At 36.4% G+C, this 22,746-nt stretch overlaps 1 protein-coding gene across 2 annotated transcripts in view; it reads left to right on the forward strand.

Annotated features, from left to right (window-relative positions):
* LOC123705579 (ras-GEF domain-containing family member 1B-like) overlaps window positions 1–22,151 on the forward strand; it is a 69,537-nt gene extending 47,386 nt beyond the window's left edge. For both annotated transcript variants that reach the window (XM_045654432.1, XM_045654433.1), the window contains 9 exons: window positions 1,814–2,053; window positions 3,237–3,382; window positions 5,341–5,485; window positions 13,639–13,884; window positions 14,307–14,450; window positions 15,504–15,583; window positions 16,887–16,988; window positions 20,168–20,346; window positions 21,697–22,151. In XM_045654432.1, the coding sequence (XP_045510388.1) occupies window positions 1,814–2,053; window positions 3,237–3,382; window positions 5,341–5,485; window positions 13,639–13,884; window positions 14,307–14,450; window positions 15,504–15,583; window positions 16,887–16,988; window positions 20,168–20,346; window positions 21,697–21,782 (1,368 nt within the window). In that variant the 3' untranslated portion in view covers window positions 21,783–22,151. The remainder of the gene's footprint in view (window positions 1–1,813; window positions 2,054–3,236; window positions 3,383–5,340; window positions 5,486–13,638; window positions 13,885–14,306; window positions 14,451–15,503; window positions 15,584–16,886; window positions 16,989–20,167; window positions 20,347–21,696) is intronic.
* The last annotated feature ends 595 nt before the right edge of the window (window positions 22,152–22,746 follow it).

The following is a 22,746-nucleotide window of genomic DNA, read 5'->3' on the forward strand; positions in this document are numbered from 1 at the left end:
AGGTAGTTTTTTTAGATATTGTTTATAGTTAGCCTATAAAAAATTCATAAACTTCGTCGTCCATATATGGCTCCGTATGCGGTAAGGGGTTAAGTACCTTTAACCAATCATATTTGTGTAAGAAATAATTAAAAACACTAACAAACAGAAATGTCCCAAAATTGTCCACATAAATATGTAAAAATTGTTAAACCTATTCTTAGTCAATGACCCACACTAGGTATTGTGTTGTAATTTTCTAGCGTACGATTTCGAATAGGTCCGCTGCACAGCTCCATTGATAAATTCCGGCAAACTCGCGTCGAAGCTCGCCATCCTTCACCCCGCCGCGCCACCCCCTTTCCCTCTGTGGCCTGCGCCCGCGTCGCAGTTCGCAGTTCGCACCCCAATCCCCAACGCCGAAGGCCGAACGTGTTGCGACAAACAGTGCCTAATTGTTAGCGGAAGTGAAAACTTGCTTTTTTTCGTCGCGTTTGTTTACGTTTTTCCCGGTACACTATCATATCAATTCATATCACGGGATTATGTACTTATGCTTCGTGCGTTCTTTTTGAGTGGAGAAAATGCGAGTGCAGCAGTACGTATGTACAGATAAGAGTACCTGAGTCCCGAACGCTCGGTCGCCAAAAGTACGAACCGTGGTAAATGCTTACCAGCAGGCGTTGTCACAAAATGTTAACGTGTAATGTACTAGCGTATTTTGAAGAAGATCCTCGACGTAGTACGAATGTCGAATAACGCTGCGGTTCATGAATTTCTCACAGCGGAGTTTGGAAGTGAGTGGATCGGTCGAGGCGGGCCAGCTGCTTAGCCTCCTCGCTCACCTGATCTCACACCCTTGAACTTCTTTTTGTGGAGTGAAATTAAGTGAACAAAAGTGAGCCGGTTAGTGTCGAACAATTAAAACAGCGCATATTGGATGAAGTGAAAAGACAAAAAAACGTACCTACTTCTCTCATTAAAAACAATTTAATAAAACGTGCACGTCTATGTATTGATAATGGTGGTGGACATTTTGAAGGACAATTATTGAAATACTTGTAAGGTTAGTTAAGATAATTGTAAATACCAGGTGATTCTAATTTGTTAAATACGCCAAAATCGTTATTTCTTTCAATACAGGTTAGGTATTGTAAAAACAGCTGATTCTAACTTCTTAAAATACGCCAAAATTTGATTTAGATATTGTTTGTTTTGTAATTACATACCTACGTACCTATTTAATTTATTGTAAAAAAGTAATTATGCCATTCCTAAGCCCGGATGAAGTATGAAGGGGAGATTTGAATTTAGGAAATTAAAATAAATAAAGTTAGTAACTACATCTCTTGTTTCATTTTATTGCCCAAGGTTAGGTAATTACTATCAGTGAATAAGTGAATAAACTCTGCAATGTGTCTATGATTTTAGTGAGACTTTCTTAAATAAACAAATGATTATATATTTGCTATTTATCGATATTATGTAATTCTTACATCATATATCTTCTAATAATATATAAAAATCAATGCCACTTTTCGTTGTAATTCCATAACTCGAGAACGGCTGAACCGATTTCGATAATTCTTTTTTTATTATATTCCTTGAAGTACGAGGATGGTTCTTATGTAGAGAAAACGTTAATATGTACCACGGGCGAAGCCGGGGCGGACCGCTAGTATGATAATAAAGTATTCGCTAACATGTCCTTAAAGTTTTTGTACTGATTAAAAAATAGTGGTGTATATAGCGGTACATTCCTGAACTCGGATGAGAGAAAGGTTTACTCCAACTAAAGTTTGATTCATAATAATAGTTAAATATACTCTTCCAGGTGCCCTCCCTCCCAACGAAGAGTATGTCTCTACCATACGTGAACGTGGATAAACCTGATGTGGAATACAAAGATGGACAGATTGTAAGCGCCAGTATTGACGCCCTGGTGGATCTGCTGCGGCCTGGAGCGAGCAAATCCTTCGTGTTCACATTCTTGCTCTGCTCGAGGCTGTTCGTCAAGCCCCATGAGCTGCTCGGCAAGCTGTGTAAGCGCTACTTTAGGAGCTACGACAAAGTGGTAAGGAATTTTCTGTGAAATTTTTAAAAGTGTAAAAATTTTAATAATAACAAATAATTGTCTTTTTTTCCCTTTACATAAAGTTGGTGACGTTGTTTTTAACCGACTTCAAAAAAAAGGAGGAGGTTATCAATTCGGCCGGTATATTTTTTTTTTTTTTTTTTTATGTATGTACACCGATTACTCCGAGGTTTCTGAACCGATTTACGTGATTCTTTTTTTGTTCGATGCGGGATGGTGTCGAATTGGTCCCATAAAAATTTTATTCGGCTAGGCCTAGTAGTTTTTATTTTATGAGCATTTTTGTCTGTACTCGATGACTTAATTTCAATGTAGCAAGTAACTTTGATTCACTTCCCGGTAACCGATTGAGCTGAAATTTTGTATACGAATGTAAATTGGATAGCGATGAAACATTATCATGACATGGAGCTGATCTGATGATGGAATCGGAAGGTGGCCATAGGAACTCAGTAATATATTGACTCAACTTTATCGAGTTTGGGCTCGTTTGATTCGTGTTGAAAAATACACTAAAAAGTATTAAATAAAAATAACTGCGTTAAAAACAACCGACTTCAAAAACGGAAAAGTAAGAAATAAAAAAGATTTGATATTATTAATTACTAAATATTATTTTTATGTGCCATTTATTAAATAGGTTTGAAGTCGGTGCCAAACACTAAGCACATTAAGCCCATGCACCGACATCAAACCTTTTTAGTAAATAGCACATAAAAATAATATGTAGTAATTAATAATATCAAATCTTTTTTATTTCTTACTTTTCCGTTTTTGAAGTCGGTTGTTTTTAACGCAGTTATTTTTATTGATTTTAAGTTAAAACTCAATGGGGAAATGAATTTCAGGATTTGAGTGCATATATCTTGAATGTAATAGTATGAATGCCGTTCTTAAGTATCAGCACGAGTGATTTGCAGGTTTTTTGATAAGCTTAAGTATCCGGGGGGTACTACCCCCCGGATTGCAATCACATTTAAAACCATATTCTTCTAAAACAAAACTTTAATAGACATTAGTGGCAATCCTTTTAGCATGTAGGTTGTTAGATTAAGTAGATTCTAAGTACATAAAATATTAATTTTAATATTGCCTACCTGCTAATAAAGAGTTTATTATTTATTAGATTTTGTTCATAATCCGCATCTACCAAACACTTCAGGGCAAATCAGAAATGAAGGAGTCAACAGAAAAAGAAGTCCAGGACATGGTCTCTCTGGTTCGCGTCGTGGACCAGTGGACCACAATGTTCCCGTACGACTTCCGAGATGATCGCGTCATGGCTCTGCTCAAGAGCATCACACAGAGGTATGTATACTCGGAGATTAGCGAATTTTCGGGTATCAAAAATAATCTTGGTATTTTGGAATGCGAGTACCAAGTTTTTTTGGGTACAAAGATATTTTGAAAATTGCGATTCAGAATGCTAATTCATTAGTGGAGTGTTTTTAACTTTAATAATTGTAACTGCAAGTGAGTCACTTAGTAGTATGTGTACTTGAAGAGAACCAAGCTTTTATGGGATGCCAATTTTGGGAGGTGAATGCTGATCTTTGAAATATTGTAACTATAAACGATAAATCAGATGTATATTTTTAAGTTCCTTACTCTGGATGGTTCCCTTTAATCAGCTTTTTTCCAGAATTGTCTCAAGCTAATCTTACTTGGTTTACAGACTTGATAGTTCCATAATTATATCTGACGAAGCTTGCAAATTCCCATTAGGGTAAGTCGAGCCAAAGTATATTAATGAAAGCGAGTTATAATGTTCTGGATCTTTCCCGGATTAACCAGGAAACTCAGTAACAAATGCGCTGGCCTAGTTCGCAACTTACACTCGGGTCACAAGGCGACAAATTACTGAGCAGGATTTTAATTGCCTATTCATTTTAATACAGCAAAATCATGTATAGAGATCGAGCGCTATTGCGAGTGCAAGAAGCTTGTGTGCATATGTAAATATGTTCTAACGTTCACTGAATCTAAAATGCTTTGCGAAGGACCAACTTTCAATATGGAGATTTTATTTTATGTTTGTTTTAATCTAATTATCTCCAATTTTTAAGGTCAGAATGACTTCTATTATTTTGACTAAATTGGAAGAGATTGCATGATGGAGAATATTCAAATAACACGTGTTCCCGAAGTTGGAATTGCGTTATATTTTGTACTTAGGTATATCAAATTAAGTTTTCTTCATCAGGGCCAAGCGAATAAATAATATAATTGTGTATACTGTTATAGCATTGCGTATGTTTGAGTTATTTTATTACTATTCTATTGTTAACTGTTTATCGTACAAAATGTTGAGTAAAATACATTATTTATGTCACAGATCGATATTTCTCTTGCATTTGACTTTAACGCAGGAGAAATATTTTTATAATACTTTATAGTCTCTAAAGGGAGTAGAACCGAGAAACCCTGAGGGGTTAGACAAGTGGCTTTCGTTTAGCGTAACGTTTGATAGAATAGATTATGAATGTATGAGATTGACATAAGCTGTAGATAAATGTATCGACAGCTTACGTCAATCTCATACATTCATAATCTATTCTATCAAACGTTACGCTAATAGAACGCCACTTGTCTAGGGGGGCTGGTTCTGTTATAACCACTAAGCTCCTGGCAGCGTATCTGCCATGCCAAATGTATAGTCGTACTATGTATAGTAATTAGTCGTATTATACTCATTAGCGCTTCCATATAATTTGGCGAAATAATTAGCGACTTGTTTTGCTCCTTATTATTTAAATCTTGTCTGCGCTCCTTCAGCATACGAACTATTTAAAATATGTTATTAATTTTTTGCGACTGTAAGTTTCTATCAAGTGATTTTATTTATACTTCTATACATATGTATATTTTACTTGCATCACTGATGATTATAATTTGAAAACGGATGTAAAAAATGTAGTTTCTGATACTTGCAGTGTTTTTTTTATGTCTTTTCTATTCCAATAGTAAAAGTTAGAGAGTTTGTATCTTTGTTTGTTTTAACGAGAATCTCAGAAACTATTGAATCTGTTTCAAAAATTCTGTCACCTTTGTTATATGTACGCGACCTCTAAGTGCTATAAGCTGCGTACGCAAGCGTAAAGCCAGGGCGAATTGTCACTTTTAGAGCACTTTAAAAAAAAACGATTAAATTTAATTTTTCAGGTAAAAAAAACGATTAAATTTAATTTTTCAGGTAGAGGGATTTAATCAAATTCGATTAAATTTCACCTTTAAAAAATACTCAACGTGCACTGAAAACGTTTCAGGTGCGCCGCGGAACACATGTCGTCGGTGCGCGAGGACGTGTCGAGCATGCTCGAGCGTCTGCTCGACAAGCTGACCGCGCTCGAGCACTACGAGGAGTCGCTGGTCGACGTGCCGCAAGTCACAAGCACTGATTGCTTGCAACCGGTACGGATTTATTCCCTACTGTTAATCTATTTTAGTGTGTGAAATACCCATTATGTTGGTGTCATGTTCATGCCATTATTTAAAAATGCCATCTGTTTTTCTTATAGAACTTGTTCGTGTATATCCGATATATTTTATTTGTTTTATTCTAACTTTCTTGTTGGAACATTTGGGAACATTTGAAGAAGATGAAATTTCACCTTCTTTATTTTCTAGTCTTAGTTTAGGTATGTTTCGCGCCGTTGTCGACAGTTGGTAGAGTTGTCTGCCACTTACCGTCCGCACGCTCACTGCCTTGGTCGCAAATTATATACTAGTTTTCCACCTGCAAAAACAAAAAACCCGGATAGTTCCCGTTCCCGTGGGATTTCCGGGATGAAACCTATTCTATGTGTTAATCCAAGTTACCCACTATATGTGTGCAAAATTTCATTGTAATCGGTTCAGTAGTATTTGCGTGGAAGAGTAACAAACACACATATCCTCACAATCTTTCGCATTTTTAATATTAGTAGGATTAGAAAAAGCAAAGGATATTTATCGCTGAATTATATATATTGACCGACCCGCGAAGGCGCAAAAAAAAAACGAAATTTACTTAATAATAATTTATTGTAATAACAAAAAATACAAGCGTGTGGCTTGGATTGTTGAAAAAAAAAAGTAATAAGAAAACATGGTAAAAAACTTAAAACTAACACAAAATAATTACACAATTAAAAACTTACAACCTAAAAATAAAAACGAGTACTGTGCGGCAACGTCTGTTATCAAAAGGGGCTTCTCAGTATAAAGCTGCAGTGACTTTTGAGTTAACTGGCAGCACTGGTTTTCAGAAACCCCTATTGACAGTCGGAGTTACAGCCTGTGTGATGTGTGTGGGTGCACGTGTGTGTGCGTGTGTGTGTGTGTGTGTGTGTATGCATGTGTATGTGTGGGTGGGTCGGTGCGTAGATATATAAATAAAATAAAAGTAAACATATAAATAAGTAAGAACTATACGGATAGGATTCAATACGACAAGAAATTAAAAATAGATATATATCAACTATAAATTAATTCTTACTATACTTACAATATTATCAGAGATGAAATATGGTGACAGACACTACAACGGGTACTAAGGCTGATTCGTAGAATTTAGGATGTATTTTCGATACTTGAAACGAAAGCTATTGACTGATGTTAATTTAGACAGAGGCGGGGAGAGATCGTTCCAGCACTTTGTGGCCCGGTAAGTATATCTCACTTAAACTACGTCCCTCCGTCCACCACCGTCGCGGTGATGGTGAATGCCGTAATACTTTCTGGAATCGCAGGTGTGTGCGATGTTGCAATCGTTACCGGGTACAAGTCTTTACTGGGTGGCGTTATGCATCTTCTTATTGTTAATGCGTGTTATATTATGTACTTAACAGATGTTTTCATATTATCGACATCACTGAGTATTATTTAAGCAATTTACCATGTACGTCACCACCGTTGTACAGCCAGGCACACTACTTCGCCATTAAATACTTGTTTCATATAACGAAAAATTCTCGCGTTGAAATTGATATTTTTGGTTTTATGTCATTCCAATATAAATTTATAAAGAATAGAAAAAAAACCATCACACACGCTCGCCTCAACAATAATTATTTATATTTCTACCTATTCCGAACAATATTATTAGAGTGGCCAGGAAACAGCCCGGATCAAAACCCAATAAAAAATTCACGGCGAATTGTTGAATGAATGAATGCCGTCTAGCAGCATATCATTGATATGCAGAAAAAACAGAGTGGGAGACAGAACGCAGCCTTGTGGGACACCAGCATTCACAGGCTAAAGATCAGAGCATGAACCGTCGCCTACGACACTCATGCTACGCTCTGTGAGAAAACTGGTGACCCACTGGCAAAATTTCTCAGGAAGCCCATATGAAGGAAGCTTCGCAAGAAGCGCTTTGTGCCATACCCGACCGAAAGCTTTCGTTATGTCCAAGCTGACAGCTAAGCCTTGCTCACCCAGCGGTGAGTCATATATACAAGAAGATTGCCAGCTGACCAGCCATGGGGGAAAGCGTACTAGCTGTCACTAATCAGCTGGCGCACTTCCAGATATTGGCGATTGATAATTGAATCCAATATTTTCCAGAGCATGGAATATTGCATGGTGTGATGTATATTTTTTCAACTTTCTATTGCAATAACAAATCTAAGATTTGATTAAATTTGCATTCACGATAGTGTCCTACGTTACAATTGTAGCACTTAAACAATTTAATTAAAGTTTTTCTTAGCAACAAATGAAGCAGAAGATGATTGCGAACTTTCTTCGCTGATCTTCTCGATTCCTAAGAAGTTATTGGTGGTAAGTTTGTGTTGGTCTGGTTAGCGACATCAAAACTTTCGTTATGACAAGCTTATCAGATATAGACTATTCATTCTGAATTTCCTGTATCTTTGATAATAAAGTAGACATGTCTGCACCTTCTTCGTATTGAAATTGAAGAAATCTTTGCTGAACAATATGAATGCTCGTCTTCGATTTTTGTTCTGTAAACACTTAGTCATTTTCGCCAAATCACAGCCGAGGTTTCACATGATAAAATACGAGGGGACGTCCAAAAGTCCGCGGAATGGAAAAGGTTGTTAATAAGATATAACAATAAATTTATTTTTCCTTTTTAATATAATCACCCTTAAGTCTAATACATTTATTCAATCTATGTATAAATTTTTCTAAACCGTCGAAAAAATATTTTTTGTTTTCTGCCTCAAAATGCGCTGAAATTGCCTCCTTCACTTCGGTACCGTCGGAAATATCCTTCCCCTTAGCTCTTTTTTTTAAATTTGGAAACAAATAAAAATCGCTAGGGACCAGGTCTGGACTGTGGGATGGGTGAAACAAGTGGTTCGAATCCATGCGTGTGCAGAACAGCCATGGCAACTCGGCTCTCGTGAACCGGCGCGTTGTCTTGCAGAAGCAACACACCATTGGTTAATTTTCCTCGACGTTTTTCTTTAATTGCCTTCTTCAACTTTTCTAATATTGTTTCGTTGTATTCTCCGGAATCATTTAGAGTGTTCAGTAAAAAAGGGACTTCTGATCAAGTGCTTAGAAAATCTCGGTCAAGAAAAAACCACTGCTCGCGAGGATAGGCAAATGATTCGTTTGGAGTAAGTGGATCCATTTAAAGGTTCCAATTCTATTAGGAAATACGTTTTTTCCGATGATGAGTCCAGAAACTATTTTCTTTCTTATATCTTTTTTACCAAAACAAATTATTAGTATTTAAATATTCAATTAATAACGTCACGGCATCACGCGTGAACAGCTGGACCGTTTTCGATAATTATTTTTTTATAATATTCCTTTTGAAGTACGAGGATGGTTCTTATGGAAAGAAAACATAAACATGTACCACGGGCGAAGCCGGGGCGGACCGCTAGTATGTAATAACTTAAAAACTTAATAATAATGTTAGTAAATTAGGACAAGACACTCTACGAATACACATGTCGTTACGACGCTACGAGTGAGCAAACAAAATAAATTCTTTCTCACTTTACGGTACTATGGTATTGTCTATTTAAGTTGTAAAAGCCAATCTCTGCAATCTTAGGTCGATTTTTGCAGCGTGTGCTAGTGTAACAGCAATGGCAATTTGTTCCGTTGATAAAAATTTCCATCTTGCCATTATTGCACTCATAAATCGGCTGGCATATGAGGATAAGCATTCACCTTCCTTTGGATTTCCATTAAACAATCGCCATAAGTTTGCTGTAGGAGTTTTAACGAAATCGAATCTAGCTAAAAATAGATCCTTTAATTGGTGCTTTACTCATGGTTATTATCAGGTCTTCACCGGAAAGTGTTTTTTTTGCAAGCATAGGTCAAATGTTTCGCACCAAGCACGAGCATCGCTATCCTGAAGGTCGGGATTAAATTCGGGTAAAGCTATTGATACAGATAGCCGAGGTTCTTGAATTGCCCGTATCAAATCTGTCAAACTTCGTTTCCCCTTAGCTTTTTTTTTTAAATTAGGAAACATAAAAATCGCTAGGGACCAGGTCTGGACTGTGGGGTGGGTGAAACAAGTGGTTCGAATCCATGCGTGTGCAGAACAGCCATGGCAACTCGGCTCTCGTGAACCGGCGCGTTGTCTTGCAAAAGCAACACTCTCTTGGTTAATTTTCCTCAACGTTTTTCTTTAATTGCCTTCTTCAACTTTTCTAATATTGTTGCGTTGTATTCTCCGGAATCATTTAGAGTGTTCAGTAAAAAAGGGACTTCTGATCAAGTGCTTAGAAAATCTCGGTCAAGAAAAAACCACTGCTCGCGAGTATAGGCAAATGATTCGTTTGGAGTAAGTGGATCCATTTAAAGGTTCCAATTCTATTAGGAAATACGTTTTTTCCGATGATGAGTCCAGAAACTATTTGCTTTCTTATATCTTTTTTACCAAAACAAATTATTAGTATTTAAATATTCAATTAATAAAAGACAGAATGTCTTTATATATAATAAAAAAAAACCGGCCAAGTGCGAGTCGGGCTCGCGCACAAAGGGTTCCGTAGCAGCAAATATAATAAATTACAGTTAAATCAACCTATCTCAAAAACTATAAGAGATACTTTGATCAAACCAAAAATCGTTGAAAGAGTTAATTAGCATGCATCACCTCTATTTTTTTTAGAATTTTATACCCCGTAGTTATAAAAATAGAGGGGGGGGGACATACTTTTTACGACTTTGAGAGCTGATATCTCAAAAACCGTTCACTTTAAGAAAAATGTTTTTTAGAAAACTTTATATCATTTTAAAAGACCTTTCCATTGATACCCCACACGGGTATGTACATCGAAAAAAAAAATTTCATCCCTCAGTTACATGTATGGGGGGCCCCACCCCCAATTCTTTTTTTTACTATTTAGTGTCATATTTTTGTAGCGGTTCATACAACACATATTCCCATCAAATTTCATCACTGTAGTACTTATAGTTTCCGAGTAAATCGGCTGTGACAGACGGACAGACGGACAGACGGACAGACGGACATGACGAAACTATAAGGGTTCCGTTTTTGCCATTTTGGCTACGGAACCCTAAAAATGAATCCCTATTTCCCTTGGTCACGGCATCACGCGTGAACAGCTGGACCGATTTCGATAATTATTTTTTTTATAATATTCCTTTTGAAGTACGAGGATGGTTCTTATGGAAAGAAAGTTTTATCAAGAATAATCCAAGTTTCAATCGGGGGATCTTCGCACACGCGGCCTCCGTAAGGAGGCTGCGTGGGGAACACTGATCGGGGCGGGAAGCCCCCTGCAGCAGGTAGATAGCGCCGCCCGCTAATACGGGCGGGTTACTGTGGGGGCGAACCGCCCTGTTTAGGTATTTGGGACACAGTATAGGAGACTGTGCCCGACTCAGAAACTTTAAACCTTTTCGCATTTTGCGAAGACTCGACCGACCTGTGTTTGGTTTTACGAGCCCGGCCACGTTTAACAATGGCAAGCTAATATATAGGCTTATCCCCTCCGCGTGGCTGGCTGGTAGGCATGGCATGGCGGCTGGTAGGAGGTGACGTCAAAATGGCGGCTTGGCGGCTTGGCTTGACGGGGGTGACAGGCGACGTCACGTCCGTTACAGTATATTAAAAATTACACAAGAAATTAGTAAAATAAATAAAACTGCGAGAAAATAACCACTGTACGTTAATATTCGTTACAATCAAACCAGGACATTGTCTATCTCTATCAGTCCGTATGTGCGCTCAACGATAGAAAGGGATAGAAATATAATACCGTAAATAAACTTATCAGTATTCTCGTTTCATCAACCGCCATCTTTGAAGGAAGTCTGTTGTGTTGTCTATGGACATGTCATTGCCATAACATAAAATAATATAAACTTTATTATGCCCATGTCACACAGGCTGTTTTCCAATAAATAATGCGACTCAGTGGCGCACAATGCCGAATTATGCTGATGCTTAATTGGAACGTGGAACGCACCGGCAGGTTGCGCTAAGTTCAGTGTTGAAAAAAAAATATTCATAGAGTTAGCAATAACCTCATTAATGTGTAAATAAAGTGGTATACATAATAATTGGTTGAAAACTATTTACGGTTATTTTAAGTAATTTGGATTTTGATTATTTCATTAACATTTTTTTCAATGTTTGTACCTTCATCCATACTTATATTTATCGGCGAAAGGTGTAGAATGTGAATCTATTTTCAGGCTGTGGGCGTTGCGTTGGGTAATCGAGCAAAGAAACACCTCAAACTCAAACATTTCTTTATTTACCACCGATTCGGAAAGCAGTATCTACAGAGAAGAACCGGCAAGAAACTCCATAGTTGCTCTTTTTAATCATGTCAGTTTTACAATACAGTCATTTCTAATACAATCACTTGGTATTACAATTATGACCACTAATAAAATAAATATCACAAATAAGTTATAGTAAGCTCGTAATAGATGTGCACTCGGCCACGGTCGGCGAACGAATGACCCGAGTTGTGCGGGCGCGCTGCTTTTTATCGGTTCGCCGTTCGTTATTTTTTAAAGCTTCGACGGTGGCGCCGACATATTTATTTTTTTAACACAATTTGAATTAACTTTGAGTATTTCGAAAAATCTATAATGAAACGAAAGCTTTAATTTTTTTTCCAACAATTAATAATTACTAACGATAAATCGATTGCACGCATTAATTCACGCGCATTACTTTTAAGAGTGCTCGATTCTGCGAAGCGTTGCTGTAGTTGGAACATTCAACGTTAAGCATAAAAAGTTTGTTTTAAGGTTTTTGAAAAAAAAGTAGCCTATCAGTACTTTGATTCTTTTGTTTACATGCACTACCAAATATACAATCTGTTTGAATTTCTCTCTGCATCCTATGGATTTTGAGATATGTGTATCCTAAAGTACTTTGTATTGTTGGAATACAAAGTCGGAAGTTTGTTTAAAATTTTCCACTGCTTTCTCTCTTTACACTGATGGACTTTATGTTTGAGAGTGATGAATGCTTCTTTTGTAAATCCTGGTTCACCGTTCACAGATTGACATCAATTGCTAAAAATTTTTGTTGAAGGGAAACAAGTTTTTACTTTATAAGGTTTCTAAATAAAATGAAAAAAAAAAAATTTCGAGAGTAGTGCATGCTCTTTCGGTAAATCCTGGGTCACAGATTGACAACAAATTAAAAGTTTCGCCGAATGTTTTTTTCTTACAACACAGCCAAATAAAAATTTATATCAAGAGTATTGTACTGTCGTCGTCGTCGTCGTTTCAGCCGTGGGACGTCCACTGCTGGACAAAGGCCTCCCTCAAGGATTTCCAGTAAGACCGGTCACCGGCGGCCTGCATCCAGTGGCTCCCTGCTATTGTAGTGTAGTGAAAAAAAATACAATATTATAATACAAAAAAAAATAGAAAAAAAAACATTTACCGGGTTAAAAAGGGCAGTCTTACCGCTTGTAAGTGATCTTTCTATTTGCTTAACTTGGTTTTATCTGAACCAGATCTTTATTAGTCACTCCAATTTTATTGCACAAATACACATTTCCAGAATACATGATGTTCGTTTTTTTTCTCAATCTTTCTTTGTTGTTTCCAATGACGTAAGACGTTTTCTGTTAGTTAGTAGGTGTTTTTTGTCGGGGAATTATAATAGGAGTTACCCTCGTTATTTTTATTTCTTTTTACAAGGACATTTGTAGTAGGAAGAGATCAGATAGAATTTGGTCCAATGCATTTTTTGACCGATGCATTGAATTCATTCACATTCGTCTACGAATTAAACGCAAAAGTTGATTTTCTTTTAATCTGTCAAAAATAAGAGCTCTATTAGAACTTACCGATAACAGTAAAAGAATGATGGTACTCAGGAGCAACCGTCGGCTATTTCTCACATTAATAACAGTGTTCTCACTTAATTTGCACAAAAGAGTTCTTATTCGTCTCACTTGAATGAAAGGGATGCGTCTATTTTGATACTGATTCAAACCATCATAGGTTGAGCTCTAAATAAATTAATTTCATTGTTATTCATTTAAACTTGCCTAACCTAACGTGTTGTCACCAAGTAGTTGCCTTACATACGGTGACAAAGGATGTCATTAAAATAGATTAACATTGTGGACCTTCCACAGGGCGATATCCTGACCCTGGGCCTCACACCCGTGGAACTGGCCAACCAGCTGACCATAGTGGAATTGCACCGTCTCTCGTTCCTGGGTCCAGAGGAGTTCGTCCAGACCTTCGCACCGGTACAAGCCGGTACATCATCCAAGGGTATAACCCTGCATCATGTGGAAACGAAGAGCACCAAGAATCTGGAGGCTTACGCTGAGTGGTTCAACCGATTGAGCTATTTGGTTGCTACTGATATATTGAAGGTAAGTTTTGCATACAAAATTATAAAAAAAAATTTTTCGCGTTAAGTGCAGATTTATGCAGATTCATGAGGAAGAATGAACAAGAAATTTGACAGTTCAATAAATTTTTAAGCTTAAAATCAATACTACAACAATATTGTAAATCGGAAGAGTTTGTTTGTTTGTAATTACGGGAACTACTGATCCGATTTGAAATATCATCTCGTTGAGCCCATCAGGAGCAGAGCACTGCGGGTAAATCCTCGGAGCACAGCTAGTTAGAAAAAAAAATCTTTGGTTGTCAAACAACTGTCCTGTCTGTCTGACGTATGAATTATACATTTTATACCTTTAATCTTGACTGGGTTATAAGGTTTTTGAATAAAGTGCATGCAAAAATAAAAATTTTAACACTTAATAAATAAATCAATAAACACTTTCAGCCGGTAAAGAGCAAGTATCGTGCCCGCGTGATCGAGCAGTGGGTGATGACGGCGCGCGAGTGTTTCAACCTCGGCAATTTTAACTCGCTCATGGCGATCATAAGCGCGCTCAATATGTCGCCAGTCACTAGAATGAAGAAAACGGTATGTTAAAATATCTGGTGAATAACACGACTCTACAACAATGCTCTACAAAAAAATTTTCGTTCTTTGTCCTAAAGTTTATACTATTATTTTCCAGTTAGTTATGCACAAAAACGAAAAGAAAATACCTTTTTTCGGTATAAAGTTTGCTTTTGTGATAGTTATAATAATAATACGCATTTATCAATTTTTTCATAAATTTTAATTGATTTTAATATTTTTAAAAAGACCACGCGGTGAGAGTGGGGTATTAACGTTTACACTGTGCCACTAGATGGCACCCGAGTGATAAACAACCATCAGGTGTTATTTACAAGCCCAGAATAACTTAAAATGTCGTCACGAAAGTACAAATACGATGCTTACAAATTGGATGGATAAATTTAAAAACAATATGGGAGCCTATTCCGAAGAGCAAGGAGAATGTTTCCATCAGGACATCATGAATTTTGAACAACAATTTTGAACACGAAATTTTGAACAATCTTTTTTTAGAGAAAGTAGCTAAGAACATAAAATAAAAAGTAAAAGTGTGCACTTTTAAGTTAATTTCCACTTTTCTGTAAGCTAATTTGATAGTAAAACTTAATAAAAATAATAAAACATTTTTATTTCAATACATAGTTTTATTTCCAATCAAAAATTAAAATCAGAGATTTCGTTCAATCAGTTTTCTAAGCACAAAAGCAAAGGTTTTCATGCCATATATATTTTTTCCGTCTAATTACGACCTAAACTACCGAAATTTAATGCTTTGCAATCAAAGTCAAATTTCATGTTGACCCATGTAATTAATGAAAACTTAATTGTGAGAAAGAGATTTTTGTGTTATGTCTGTGTTACCTATTATGATTGGTGATGAGTGATTGACATTTATGGTTCAAATTAATAGAAATAAATTTTGCGAAAAAAAATTCTGGTTAGGCGTTATGTTACCATATGAAATAAGTTTAATAAGATTAAATATTTTCTCAAGATTGTAATTGGAATATATTTTTGGCTTTTTTTTTAATCTAATTGGAAATATGCTCATTTTTTCTTTTTATATCACAGTGGAGCCGCACGTCAGCGGTTTGCGGCCAGCAACTGCGTCAGCTCGAGCTGTGTGTCGAACCGAGCGGAAACCATGCTAGGTAAGCTAATTATTTAATAGGCCGGGAGATCCTGACACAATTTTTTTTATCATTTGTAACAGTGTGGCGGTTCTACAGGGGTCTTAGTACGCAATGACAAAAAAAATGATGTTCAAACTCTGGTACCGGGGGCCCAGTCGCGTGGGCGTTAGTCGAACTCGTCGGATAAATTACGAGTGTCAAACGATTTGTTCCACAAAATTTATAATTTACCGGTCCATAAAAAAGAAATAGGCGGTAGTTTCATGCCATACTTCTCCGGTGTGACTTACAGCCCGCCATACCGACGCGAATGCGTTAATTGAAAAAAAAAAGATATTAAACCATTTGTACCAAGCTAATTTTTGCACAGTTAATCACCGTCGGGCAGCCATTTACGAAAATCGCCCTGCCATACTTTTCGGACGGTTCTAAATGGTCGCCATACCGCCGAAAATCAGCATTTTTTTTTCTTAACAATCTAAGTACACGATTATTGTTATTCTATCCTACTCATATTATAAATGCGAAAGTTTTTGAGGATGTGTGTGTGTGTTACTCTTTCATGCAAATACTTCTGAACCGATTACAATGAAATTAAGCACACATATAGAGGGTAACTTCGATTAACACATAGAATAGGTTTTATCCCGAAAATACCACGGGAACGGGGACTATGCTGGTTTTTCTTTAAAAATGCGGGTGAAGCTGCGGGCGGAAAGCTACTATTTTATAGGTATTCATATAAACGCATTTCATAGTCATATAGATACATTTATACGAACAATAGAAAGAAAGAAAAGAAATTTATTGCCAAAAAAAAACAGCCAAACACATTATAAAATGTATCTTACAATAGGCAAACGGATACAGCCTCAGCAAAATGCTGCACAAAAGCAGCGCTGATTTTCAGGCTGTACCGGCGATTGCGGTTCGTCTTAATATTAAAAAAGGATTTGAACTTATCAATTTACCGAAATAGTTCGTAAAATATCTAAATTAATTTACTAGTAACAATATAATAAATATATATGTCGGAGAATTTAAATAACTCTCCATAATTAATTATAGTTAGGTAGTTATGTGAAATAATATTAAATAATGACTCAGTGCGCACAACTTGCGCGGTCGATGGTAGTACCGAGACTATATCATCGAGCTACTGACTCAAGGAATATAAACCATAGCATGGCCCGACACCCCATGCATTTCATATCAATTGAATATCAACACTATGTTGTACACCATAGAGTACATTATAATAGGAAGGTATAGCCACATAACAACTACTATATTGTTATAATTCTCTCACATATAATTTCAGATACAGGGCAGCCCTAGCAGCGGCCCCGACTGAGACAGCGGTACCACTGCTGTCGGTCACTTGCCGTGACTTGCACTTTGTCAACCAGAGCACGCCGACCAAGTGAGTAGTGCTTAATTGAAAGAAAGAAAGAAAGCAGTTATTTCTACACACACAAGCACACAACAATAAACATTACATTACATTCTATAATGGGTAGGTACGTTTTCCTCTTTTTTGTATATCATGTCCAAAAATATATATATGTATAAATTAATTTTTTCCACTTTATCATTGTTATTATTAATGTAAAACTACTGTCACATTAATTGTCTTATTATTGGTATTCCTTTTTATTGGCGTATTGTTTTGTTAAAGTTAAATAAAAATATTGTAATACAAATAGCTGTAAGGAATCTATGTATGTAAAAAATAAAAAATAAATAAATTACAAATGAGTATGAGGAATATTTAAAGAAAAAAAAAAGAAAATAATAAAGTAAAATAAAATAGTAATAAAACCATCAAATTAATGTGTGGTTGCGTGCGCCAAAAAAGGATGCCACTCAGGATACCTGAGGCATAATGCCTCAGCACTGATTTTCAGTGACACCCTTCCATCCAGATTGTCAGCTGCTTTTCAAGATAGATACAATTATAGATAATATATTAAATACTTGATTGATGACGTGATTTTGTTACTTGCTAGCCTTAATTCGTACTTTTATTTTAAACGTCATACATATAATTAGAAACACCTAACACAAGGAATTGGCCATCAATTTTATTTTATATCTGTGTAACAACGTATTAGAGATCAAGCTTTGTGCTGCAACTACAGGACACTGGAGGGGACCAATTGATCGCAGGTGCAATGTCTATTGGGGTCACGGACGAATTCTACCATACCCCTGGCCCCGTCGTTGATGCGGCTTGACGGAACACAGTGGGGTTTTGGTCGGTATGAATCCGATATAACCGACGACGACGACGCGGTTGGCGCAGTGGTAAAGTAACTGCCTACTGAGCCGACGGTCCCGGGTTCGATCCCCGGCCAAGGCAAATATTTGTGTGATGAACTCAATTATTTGTTCTTGGGTCTGGGTGTTATTATCTATATATGTATTTATTAAATATTATATTTATCGTCGCCTAGTACCCACAACACAAGCCTTAATTGAGCTTACTGTGGGACTAGGTCGATTTGTGTAATAATGTCCTATAATATTTATTTATTTATTTATTTATAACCCACGGCCCCTTATCCGGAGGCCGTGGGTATCTATGCAAGATTTCCCCACTTAAAAAAAGATGTGACATGTCTATGAAAGAATGTTTGTTTAATGGCACATAGCCTCACAAGTACATAATGAAATACTATTATTACTATAATTGTACAATACTGGTATTAAAAATACACATTGAAGTGTGTAGTCTGTGAAGCATGATGCCATTAAAAGGGGATGCCATGAACATCTATGACGTAAAAAACGTCACAGCACAGATTTTCAGTGAGCCCCGAGAGCAATAATTCGTCATAATATATTTTCAATTGAAGAAAAGAAATGGGTGGTCTCTCGCGGGGTAGTAAGTTCGTATCAAACTCAAACTCAAACTGAAACTTTAACATTTATTTATTCAATTAGACTACTTTTAGTAGCACTTTCGAGTCATCATTACATAAGTATTTTTAACATTTACCACCGATTCGAAAAGCAGTATCTATGGAGAAGAACCGGCAAGAAACTCCATAGTTGCTCTTTTAAAATCATATCAATATTACATAACATGTAACTTATATCTTACTAAAAAATATGTATATCATAACTAGGTTTCCGCCCGCGGCTTCGCCCGCGCTGTCAAAGAAAAACTCGCATAGTTCCCGTTCCCGTTGGATTTCCGGGATTGCGTCATTTTCCCGGGATATAAAGTAGCCTATGTCCTTTCTCGGGTATCAAAATATCTCCATACCAAATTTCAGTAGTTTAGGCGTGATTGAGTAACAGACAGACAGACAGAGTTACTTTCGCATTTAAGTATGGATATGCCAAAGAACTATCCTGTGGTTCTTACGCGACAACCCTCTACCAATAACAACGTATGTATATCCTTCTTTTAATCCCTTAATTTTATTCAATTTTATAGTATACTATGTATCCAAAACATAATGCACCACCACCACCATAAAATATGTAATCCTTATGGTTTTTCGGGTTGTTTGGCAGAAATCGCTTACAGCGATAAGACCGCCCTCTGTACATAATATAACTGGTATCATTCTTTTTAAACCGACTTCAAAAAAAAGGAGGAGGCTATCAATTCGGCCGGTATTTTTTTTTTATGTATGTACACCGATTACTCCGAGGTTTCTGAATCGATTTACGTGATTATTTTTTTGTTCGATGCGGGATAGTGTCGAATTGGTCCCATAAAATTCTTATTCGGATAGGCTCAGTAGTTTATATTTTATGAGCATTTTTGTCTGTATATAAATAAATAAATAAATAATTAAAATCTTTATTTGAATTCATACATAAGTTTGTCATATTGGATTGGGGTTCAGGCCCCCTTACTAGGTATAACCTGTAGTAAGGGGACCTGTTCCTTCCCTAGTATTGATCCCTTGCATGAATTAAAACATAAATTTAAGAAGTTAAGAAAAAGCTAATCCAAAGTCCAAAAACAAACAGTGTGTGTATGGATGGATGTATAAATATGAGTATGGTTGTGCGTGAATGTGTGTGTGTGTGTGTGTGTGTACGTGAGTATTTATAATAATGATCTAAATACGTATTTAATTTTCAAGACTGTCATAGTCATAATTTTTAAGCCAGGTTAAAACCGTTTTTTTGAATATATTCCTGTTGAGAGCTTTGACTTTATGTTTTTCACGTAACAAATTGTAAAATCGAGGGGCAAGTCCCTCGAACGACCTTATTGCAAATTTACTTTAAAAAAAAGGAACAGGGCATCTCTCATAACGTGTATTCCCTTTATTTATTTATTTATTTATTTAACTATTTAATAGTTGTACAGATAGGAAACCTTACAACTACTTACATATAGAACCCTTTCTGTAAGGTGGGAACAGTTCCTATATGATATCTTTGTAACAGACACAAAATGTACAACTTACGAACACTAAGCTCAGAGAGTCCTTCTTTATAAATATGTAAATGTTGCAAGTGCAAGTTTGAAGTCGGTTGTTTTTAACGCAGTTATCACTTGTTGTAATCTTGTATTTTTGTGTGCAATAAAGAATTTTTCATTCATTCATTCATTAATTCATCGCTCAATTGCAGGCTGTCCGGCAACCGCGTGAACTTCAGCAAGTGCACGGCCCTGGCGCGGCACGTGAGCGGCGCGCTGGCGTCTCGCCGGCTGTGCGGGGACGGCCCGGCGCCCCCCCAGCCCCCGCCGCCGCCCCCGCACCCGCCCGCCTGGCGCTTCCTCACCGAGCGCCCCACGCTCACTGAGCTCGGTGAGTCATGCACAGTATTAATATATACTAGCTTCCGCCCGCGACTCCGTCCGCGCGGAAAAATTAAAATTAAATAATTAAGATTTTTTTTTTCTACGTATTTTTCCGGGATAAAAAGTATCATATTTTACGCCCAGGATAATAAGGTATAATTATACCAAGTTTCATCGAAATCGAACTTTTAGTTTTCACGTGATGCCTTCACATACATACAGACAGACAGACAGACAGACAAATTTTTTTTTAATCACATATATGGGCTTGGTATCGATCCAGTAACACCCCCTGCTATTTAGGTTTTCAATATTTTCAATGTACAGAATTGACCCTTCTACAGATTTATTATATGTATAGATTATCCCTCTTTATGCTACACCCTTCCCAAAATATCAGGATGTCACCGTGTGCCTTACCTTTTTAACCGACTTCAAAAAAGGAGGAGGTTATCAATTCGGCTGGTATGTTTTTTTTTTGAATGAATGAATGAAAACGCTTTATTGTACCCCATTACAAACAGGAAAAAGACATACATATACAGAATAGAGACATGCACAAATGGCGGCCTTATGGCTTTAGTAGCCATCTCTTCCAGGCAACCAAACACAAGATAAAAAAACATAAAATCATGACAGAGGGTGGTGGTAAAGCTAAAGCTGTATTACATTAATAATTAAAAAAAAACAAATTCAAAAAACAATATACGTAAACATACACATACATAAGTACATAAAACTTATTATAAATAAAAATATACATACACACATACATACATAAAGTATATTTTAAATAAATATCATATTAAAAATATATACCTAAATACAATAAGTTATCACTTTTTAATGTAATGTTTATTCAGTAAACGTTTGAAAGTCTCGAAAGTTTGAGCTTTTCTAATTGTGACAGGGAGATCATTCCACAGTTTAATAGCTTTCACAGTAAATGAAGAATTGAAGAAAGATTTGTGTGTAGGAATACATAGAGATAGAGTTTCATGAGAGCGCAGGTTCAGTCCGTGAGTACATAAACACTGAAATTTATCTTTGAGATATGAGGGAGTGGTACGATAAAACAAAACTTTATAAAGCAAATGGAGTATGTTTTCTTATGTAGTTTATTTTATGTATGTACACCAATTACTCCGAGGTTTCTGAACAGATTTACTTGATTCTTTTTTTGTTCGATGCGGGATGGTGTCGAATTGGTCCCTAAAAAGTTTTATTCGGATAGGCCCAGTAGTTTTTATTTTATGAGCATTTTTGTCTGTATTTGTAAATATTGCAAGTGCAAGTTTGAAGTCGGTTGTTTTTAACGCAGTTATCACTTATGTGACTTAACAATATTTCCTTACAGGATTGGAGCTGACCTCGTTCGACCGGGAGCCCCCCACCGACCAGATCGAGAAGGAGCGACTGAAACGTTTGCGCGGAGGGACATAAAATTAGCCGATATTTTGCGTCTCGGAGGCGTTCAACCAAATGCTGCTGAACAACCTCCCATAGACGTGCCATAGACCAGTGAACAATAGTGCGAGTGAGTGTTGCCACGTTTGTGACGTCACGATGGACCATAGACTACAGTGCTGGTCAGTTTCATAGACAATTCGAAGAGTCAGTTTAATTATAGAATGTGTTCTGTAATACCAAAACGGCCCTATGTAGTGTCAGAATATTTGAAACGGTCGAATAGGCATGACGACAGTATCCATAAATGATCATATTAGTGTTTTCAAGGGAAAATGTATACTAAATAAATTAAATATAGTGACTTAAAAATCTAAAAAAACATTAAGATTAATGAGATTATCAATAAAATAAAACATTAAAATTCTGCAGTTGGCCATTTTGACTAAAACACGCGTGACGTCACGTTTAAATAAACAACTCACGTCAGATGTATTTTGTTGTTATGAATATGTTGAGAATACGCATTTTTATTTATTTTCTTTTGTTTCACGTATGCTTTATCGACTCAGAACAGAAATATAATTGCGAATTCACAATACGTGGTTTCGGGGTTCTCCGCGCCCACTTTATACAATCATTTCTTATTATTTTCTCGCTTGAAATAATTACTAACACATTTTTGAGCATTATTTTTATGTAGATTCACACTGCAATACTGCACACCACTTATAAACTTTGAAATTCGTTTCTATAACACATATTAAATAAATATTTATTTAATTTTCTTCGCAATGCGTACAAATAATTACGTATTTACTAAAGAGTGACGTCACACCTACGCCATGACACCTGCGAGCTGTTTTGGCACAGTTTATAAATATTTTTTGAAAAATGGCTTTTATCTTGGTTAAATTTAAGTATATTACCGAAATATAGGGTTTTTCTTGTATAGTAAACGTATACACACATTATGGAAGAGGATTTCAAAATCTTTCGT

Source organism: Colias croceus, chromosome Z (genome assembly GCF_905220415.1).
Source record: "Colias croceus chromosome Z, ilColCroc2.1".
Classification (NCBI taxonomy): Eukaryota; Metazoa; Arthropoda; class Insecta; order Lepidoptera; family Pieridae; genus Colias; species Colias croceus.